Consider the following 8,304-nt stretch of genomic DNA (forward strand, 5'->3'; position numbering starts at 1 on the left):
ATGGTTTGTTTGTGATTCAATTTATGGTACATTTTGTTTGTGATATGGTTTTGGGTTTTGATTAGAACTTTGTGCAATATGCAAATCTGAAGCTACTAAACTGAAGGGGGTGGATTCTGACTTTCGGTGATTTTGTTGAATGCGTTTGATAAAATAGGGATGTAAGGTTTATATGTGGGCGAGCTGGTGTTTGTGCACTAGGGGCTGTAGCAGAAAAGCATGCTAATGATGAAGCATTACCAAATTACTATCCGAGTCAATTTGGAGAGGCAGATTAAGCTTTCGAGAGACCACCCTGGTGAGATGTTTATTAAACAGTTCTTACAATGAACTTATGCAGATCCTCCGGAATCTGTCTTCTGTTTCTTCTTGTTCGAATCGTGGATAACTCGTTCCAAGGAAAGGGAGGGGGAAATGAGACATTAGCCAGGAAATTTTAAGAGATGGAATAATCCAGTACAGCGTATTAGCACAACGTCTGTGTTTCGCTCATCAATTATTTTCAAGTTTGAGATTTTGACAAACAATTGTAGTTATCCGATATCTTATTAGAAGAGGTATCGGGAGAACGGCCCTTGTTTGATTTTGGAATTTTGAAAGTTGCTTTGGAATTTTTATTGCTTGATTGCATATTGATAAATGTTTTCTAGTTTATTCAGGTTGAATGCTGTTAATGTTTGGAGATATCGTGGTTTTGGTGTAGAAGTGTAGTCCATAATTGAAATGGCATTCTGTAACAAACTTGGGAGCCTAGCTAGGCAAAGCATTTCGCAGAATGGGCAAGTTTCAATGGCTTCTATGCTGAACTCTTTTCGCTGCATTCCATCAAAAAACCTCTTTGTTCGAGGTAGCGATGAATGATTGTTGCTTTGAATTCTAAATGCTGATGTGTGTTTTGCATTATGAATGTTTTTTTATTGACTTTGTCATCTATGTTTCAGGTCTTGCATCTGAACAACCTTTTATTCATGCTTTCCTGTTTTGTCCGAAGCAGAAGAAATAGAGCCTTTCAAACAGAAAAATTTGGTCACGAAGATCGACTCTTTTGCCAGAAGTTGTCAATAGCTCTGTACGAATTTACAATGGAAAACTTTTGTTCGTACTAAGATCTCCGAAGGAAAGGTTGGTCATAAATTTGGAGAGTGTCTTGCATGTCTACAAAGCAATCTTCAAGGAAGATCTGCGGGCGTTAGAAAGACCTAGTGTATCAACTCATTTGACATAGAATTATTTTAGCAGGAAAACTCTCTGTCTTGTTAGATTTTTGGCTAAACATGTCTTGCATTTAATGTGTGGTAGCACAGGCATTTGTATTTTGGTGCCGTTATGACAACAACTAACACAATCATCATAGCGAGGACTGGCTTATAATGGCTGATTTGTGAGGATGCAACACTTGTCCACTTCTTAATCCTTTAAATAATGCTATGATTTGCTCGAATTATTGCCCCCTTGAATAACAAGCTCCTCTGTGCTTGCTTACTGGTTATGAACATTGCTGGTGGATTGTTTAATTTGGCTCAACATGATAGGCCATCATAAAGCTGTGGTTCCATGACATGACAGTAATGTGCTACAATCAATTTAACTAGTGCTTGATGCTGTAGCTAACCAAATCAGCATTGTAAACCCTTTGGCATTATACATTTTCGCCATAGTGCTTGATGCTATATATGTTTGGAAGTTTGTATTTATGAAGTTATGAACCTTTTCAGTTCATCCTTTTCATGCATGCTCGTTTGGAAAGTTTGCTTTTAACAAGGGTTCGAATTATCACGAACAAGTTCTTTCTTTTTGGGTTGACGAGTAGCTATTAATAGAGCATATAGAATCATTACGTTTAGTTTAATTACTTCTGGTAAGAAATTGTTGTACATTCTTTTTTTTTATTATTGTATATATTGTTAGTTGCTGCATTTCTGGTAGTAAGAAAAACTTTTCTTTCTGATTAGACTTGTATATGTCCATGCTGATCAGTTATGGAATATTTATTTTGAACTTGTTTTCTTGGAGCAAACAAGCATACGTACCCTTTGTATATGTTCTGGAGTGTGGCATGGCAGGCAAAGCAATTTTTTCCGAATTTATCTAGCTAGATCTGTTATTCAATTTTGAAATCCGATATATTATGTAATTGGAATCCTTGAGAAGGTTGATATTAATGAGGATAACTCGTTGCCATGCAGAAATATACTCATAAAATTAATACAGTATTTAAAAGCACGATTGAAATTATGTTTTTTAAAATTTAAATATTTTTTTTAAAATAATTTTTATATGTTTAGATTATTTTAAAATATTAATATCAAAAATAATTTTTTAAAATTAAAAAAAATATATTTTTAAATAAAAAATATTTTAAAGATAACATTAGAGCACACTCAATAAACCCCTTTACGTGTTATCAATTGAGCAAAGTCCCCAAGGGGCGTAGCGTAGTGGCAAAGGGCTTGAAATCTGCATAGCAGGTCTTGAGTTCGAGTCAGGGCGTGTATCTCTTGTAAGAGCCTGGGATAGCCGGGGTTTTACTTACTCACCTGAGCCCACAAAGTACGCTTTCCGAGGAATAAGGTTTCCTCGAATACAAAAAAAAAAAAAAAAAAAAAAATTGAGCAAAAGAAAATGGGTCCCTGCCCGGGGTCCAGTGCTGCCTAGTTCCCTCGCTCAAAGGAAGTTAGGACTTAGATTAGGATAGCCTTTCTTGATAGAGATAGATCATGAAGAAATTTGGGTTTGGGTTATAAGTGGCCAGCAAAAATAATATTTACTAAACAAAAAAACTGAGAGGGCTAGGTGGATCAAACGGCACAGTGTTTTCCTCCTCTCTCTTATTTCGTCCTTTTAATTATTATTTTTTCAGTTTATTTAATTAGAGGTTAGGATTGGTGATTTGTCTTGGTTTAACACACTTGCATTAAGATTATTGGGATTTGTTTTTAGAATAGCATGCATCGAATTTTTTTACTCATAACATCTTTTTCAAGATTAAAAAAATATGTGACCCGTTGCACGTTGATTTAAAAAAAAAAAACTAGTTGTAGACTAATTGTAGGCATGCATGCAATCACTTGCGCTTATAACACAAGGATTTCCATTATTAAGCCCACATAAAGAATTAATCTCAATAACTTTCTACCGTTAATACATTGAAATAGAACTTCCTACCCATTTGACATGAAGCTAGAAATAGTAAGGGTAAAAGAGTGTTACCAAGAATTTGTGATGAAGATAGTTATAAATTTTTATATTAATTAAAAATTAAGATGTTATCAAAAACACATACATCATCTCTTGTAGTTAATGGGTTAAGCGACAAATTAAATCACCAAGAATCCAAAGGGAGGTAAATGCCAAAGTAGCCATAGGTAGCCACCATTGCCAACTGAGTTACAACTAGTCAAAATGGATCTGCTAGCTAGCTTTGATTCTAAATCTTTCTTCTTCTTTTTTACCAATCTTTAACAACGTTTTCTGCATTGATCTTGGTAAGATACTATAGATCTACAAATCTCCAAAGCAGAGATTTACAAAAGGAGACATTCCTTACTATTATCATAGATAAAACACAAATGAAGGCACGTACGCCTTTATAATACTTGAGCGAATCATATATATGAATATCCTTTCACAAGTTGCAAGCAGCTGGGGGACCTCCTTCCACATGGAGTATTCACAATTTTCTTTGTCACCACACGCCATAAGTCCACAACCCACCAAGCTAGGGTTAGTTGCTATAAATCTATAACAAGCAGTGTGCATGTGAGTTTAATGTATTTATTTTTTGCCTCGCTCTCACGTTCTTAATTAGGTCGTGGAACACCTCCAACCTCATATACAAGATATTTGAGGACAACAAACATTAATGTTATTCAAGTTTGAATATTTCTCCGATCCATTGGATTCTTTTAGATTTTCTTTCATTCACATGCTCGAACACACGAAGATATCATATATCGACAACAGTTTCCCTTTAACAGGTAATCCATTTTTTTAATCATCCTTGACCAAAATTAATTATTGATCGGATTTTTAGTTGCTTGATCGGATTGTGCCTTTAATATTTTTGATCTATTAAAGATTTTTTTAACTCGGTTAACTCATTTAATTTACAATCGATATCAACTCTTTACCCTAGCTTTGTTACGAGGTGTAATTAATAAAGTATATGAACAAGTTCATATGTAAGTGCTTTACCCCTACAAGTACACAGTTATCTTGTAGACGGTTTTGTTGATGAACTTGTTTAAGATCATGTAACTAAATCTTTTGCATCTCTTTCTTTCATGAAAACTAGAGGATTTTGTAATGAGAATAATATTAACAATCTCTTCAGTACATGAACAGGCATTCAATTATGCAACAAATTAATTTTTGTTCGCTAAAAGGTACTGATAAACAATGAATTGGTAGTGGATGAATGATGAACAAGGTCCCACAAGCAAGCTCTAATCTCTAATATTCAACGGTCCAAATTCACTGATGACCCAAAGGGCCTAAAAACTTACACAAGCATAAAATAGATATTATACGCTCTCTCTCCTTTGGAGAGGGCTACATTGATGATCTAAATTAAAACACACCACAAAAGTAGACACAAAAAAGAGAGAGAGAGAGAGAGAGAGAGAAAAGAAAAGAAAAAGAAAAAGAAAAAGAAAAGGGCTTTGGATACCATTATGCAATCCAACGGCTACTTTTCCTTAAAAAAAAAATCACCACGCCAGTCAACGGCTACTTTTGCGTCAAGGGAACAAGGCACGTTTTCCAGTCATAAAAATGGGCTTGTTTCTCTCTTTGGTTTCAGACCAAGAAAAAGCATGGAGCCTTGCCATATTAATGGAAGAAATTGAGCCTAGAGGTGTAAGTAGCTTTTGGAGCCCAATTTCTTGGAATCACTTCTCTTGCAGACAGTGTTCTTCCTGTTGTTAGTGTTGTTAATTTCACGGAGAATGGTCCTTTCAAGGGTCCCCTGATAATACACCAAGTTGCACCCCATACGTGATTCATCTCTAGCCACTCAGTGCCTCCTGCCTGTCAATAGAGATGTAAAATCATGTGAGACAAGCATAGAATTTCTATTTGAATACAGAGATTTATACCTTTTTTCCTTCTTTATCTCTAGATCTCTTTTCAGAAACTAGAATCCACTAAGTCCTTAGATTTTCCCTTTCAGATTCTTGAGTTTCAGAGAGTGGCCCATTTATCACATGCAACGAGTCAAGAAAATAGTTGAACAGAAGAGATAAAAAACCAAGCAGGAAAAACAGAGTAGTGCAGAACTAGAAAGTGCAAAGTTTACTTCACAAAGATGGGGTGATGTTGGACTATGCCACTTGACTACAAGGTCTAAAATTAGCAATACCCTTGCTTTTCATGAAATGGGCACTACTTTGATTATCTAATTTAGCACGTTTAGGGCCAATAGGCAGTTCTTTTTATTTAAAAGTGAACGCGAACACTTTCGAAGATGCACTGTAGCGCGCACCAACACCCCTAAAGATGATAGATAATTATTTGCACTTTATCGTGTCATGACGCATGAAGTAAATGGCATCTCACTCTGCACTACAAAGTTAGACATGGCCAAGACTCCGGAGCCTAAAGTCCAAAATGTAATGAATAACAACAGAAATTAAGGAAGAAGATCGCTTACTTCTCTTATATGCACACTACAAAGTTGGACATGGCCAAGATTCCGGAGCCTAAAGTCCAAAATGTAATGAATAACAACAGAAATTAAGGAAGAAGATCGCTTACTTCTCTTATATGCACACTACGAAGTTAGACATGGCCAAGATTCCGGAGCCTAAAGTCCAAAATGTAATGAATAACAACAGAAATTAAGGAAGAAGATCGCTTACTTCTCTTATATGCATCGATCCAACATCACCGTCACCATCTTCAAACTCTACTAGAATGGATAGCCAATAATCTGTTGAGCCTTCATTGACATGGAAGGCAATGTTCTTCCCTGGGTACTTGCATGGGGTCCTACAAAAAGGGGTTTTGTGTCATTTTGAAATAGAAAGATTAAAGAGAAAAACCAAAATTATTAAGAGAAGTGACAAAATAAACATGACAAACACAGGCAGTTAAACTAGAAAGGGAGAAGAAAATGACTAGCCACAAACAGTACACACATATAAATCACAAGCCAGGACCATACCTGCGATAAATGACCGGGATTTCACCTCGGTTCCTGAGCTGACCATTCTCACCGGAAATAGCCATGCGACCAAAGGCTGCACCACTGAGGTCAAAGTGAGTGTTGCCATTGGAACAATACCCACCTGGACACTCATCTGTAACAATTATGGTCACTGCCCTTCTTGAGCATATGCTCTTGTCTAGGCACCTAACTTTGTAACATGCCCCACATCCTTCACCATTCTTGAAGAGTACTGGGCTCACGGCACCAACTCTGGCCCTAAATGGCTTCACATCCACTAATGACCCGTACCCACATGCCCCTCCTGCACACATTACATGCTGTCACATACTTTAGGGATGCAAATTTAGGCTTTGGGAATGCGAGAACTTAAGAAACATGGTGCCAAAATTGCTAAGCTAAGTATATGCGCCATCTCTTTACAAAGAAAAGAGTACATGGTTTCTTTATCACCAATAAATAAATAAAGAAACAAGAAAAAGTAAGAAATTACTTTCCCCGTTAACTTTTACCAAGGCTAGTGGACGAGGCAAATTGTGAGTCAACTCACCGAGTTTGACCATGAAAACAAAGAAAACGAGATCTAAGATAAAAAAAAATGTTGCACCAAAAATTACAAAATTGGAAATACAATAGTGAGTACATAGAGTGAACACCCACCGTCACTACCATCACCGTCAGGACTGCCATACCAGGTGGCAGTAGCCGGTTTCCAGTGTAAGTCAGCCACATTATGTTGAGGATGAACTTGCTGCCCAAAGACACCCAAAAAGCACTTTAAGAACACCACAACATATAACCCCAAGAGCTGCATTGTGAGCCAAAAGGGTCTTCGCACCAAATAGTCTCTCTAACAAACAGGCGGCGCCACCAATCACCACCGCAACCACCACTATCTATACTTCACAATGTCGCTTTCCAGGCGGAGAACCCAAGAAAAACAGTTAAAGAAACAGTTTTTTTACAACCTTTGCCGACAGTTTTTCACTCGCTATGTACTCAAGTGGTGGTGTTGTTCAACTGAGTTCTCTGTGTCAGGTTGTTATATAGAAGAACAAAACTGAGGCTTCTTGTTTTTTTTTTTTTTTTTTTTTTCCATGACAGTGTGGTATATTGGTTTTGGTGTTATTTACATTATTGCCACTGGGATTTCGGGTCCCGCCGACGGTTAAGGCGTTAATTCCGCATAACCGTACGTGTCGGCTGGAAAGAGATTGAAAGGCTTGGTAGGGGTAGTTTAGTCAATTAAGAGAATGAAAAGGAGTTGCTTTTTCTACCGTTGAAATGATTTTTTTTTGTTGAGCACGTGTGAGTGAGTGTGAGAGGGAAATGAAAAGAGGAGTCGTTGATTCCCGCGGTAATAATATTTGGAGTTTGAGACCATGAGAGATAGTACGTATTTGTGTTTTAAACTTGAAGAGGATAATTATTTTATTAATATAATATTTTTTTAGTTATCTTTAAATGTTTTTTTGTTTAAAGTTTGGATTGGGTTTAATTATGTTTAATTAAGTTAATCAGTTGTTGGTTGTTTGTCAAACTTCTAAAATATAATTCTAATTTTGATATTACAAACAAAATAAATTTGTAGTAAAATCATGAAAATTAGGTTGAACCCGAGAGAAATTTCTTTTAATCTTTCTACAAGATACTAAAATAAAAAAGAACAAGAGATTTGAATAAAAAGAATTAAAAAAATAAAATTTTAAAAATAAAAATAATAAATTGATATGTTATTAACTTAATTTAAGGATCCATACATCCATTTTTATAAATCTATTGATTATCGAAGTAAATAAATATTATTTCACATCAAACAAATAAATTTGATATTTCTTAAATCTAGGGAAAATTGATGAGAATACTAATAAATTAATTAGACAAACCTCTCTAATTAATCAATTTCTTATCATCAAGCGACTTTAATATTGAAAGCAATTCTCATTCACTCGACAATATCCTTAGGAATAAAGTTTGTGAAATTATTCTATGTAAACATTCAAAAACTTGATAATTTAACTTAATTTATTTTTTCCTAGTAAATCAAAATGAAAGTTACAACAATTAAATTAATTCTTTTGGTTTTTTACTTTAGTCCCTAACAACAATTACAGAATGAAAAAAAACTAGAAAGCATA

General features: G+C 35.4%; 1 protein-coding gene across 1 annotated transcript; it reads right to left on the bottom strand.

Annotated features, from left to right (window-relative positions):
* Positions 1–4,446: 4,446 nt before the first annotated feature.
* On the bottom strand, positions 4,447–7,194 carry LOC133667877 (expansin-B3-like). Its single transcript, XM_062087562.1, has 4 exons — positions 6,827–7,194; positions 6,164–6,470; positions 5,859–5,988; positions 4,447–5,028 (listed from the first exon to the last, which is right to left on the bottom strand). The coding sequence occupies exons 1-4, from the start codon at positions 6,978–6,980 to the stop codon at positions 4,831–4,833; spliced, it is 789 nt and encodes a 262-aa protein (XP_061943546.1). The 5' UTR covers positions 6,981–7,194; the 3' UTR covers positions 4,447–4,830.
* Positions 7,195–8,304: the final 1,110 nt, after the last annotated feature.

This window comes from Populus nigra, chromosome 11 (genome assembly GCF_951802175.1).
Source record: "Populus nigra chromosome 11, ddPopNigr1.1, whole genome shotgun sequence".
Classification (NCBI taxonomy): Eukaryota; Viridiplantae; Streptophyta; class Magnoliopsida; order Malpighiales; family Salicaceae; genus Populus; species Populus nigra.

Bases quoted from the DNA above. Each gene is read 5' to 3' on its own strand.
- LOC133667877 (XM_062087562.1), bottom strand. From the start codon at position 6,980: ATGCAGCTCTTGGGGTTATATGTTGTGGTGTTCTTAAAGTGCTTTTTG. The intron at 5,989-6,163 runs GTATGGTCCTGG...CCCTTTTTGTAG, and splicing joins ATCCCGGTCATTTATCGCAG to GACCCCATGCAAGTACCCAG. The intron at 5,029-5,858 runs GTAAGCGATCTT...CTCTATTGACAG, and splicing joins GATCGATGCATATAAGAGAA to GCAGGAGGCACTGAGTGGCT.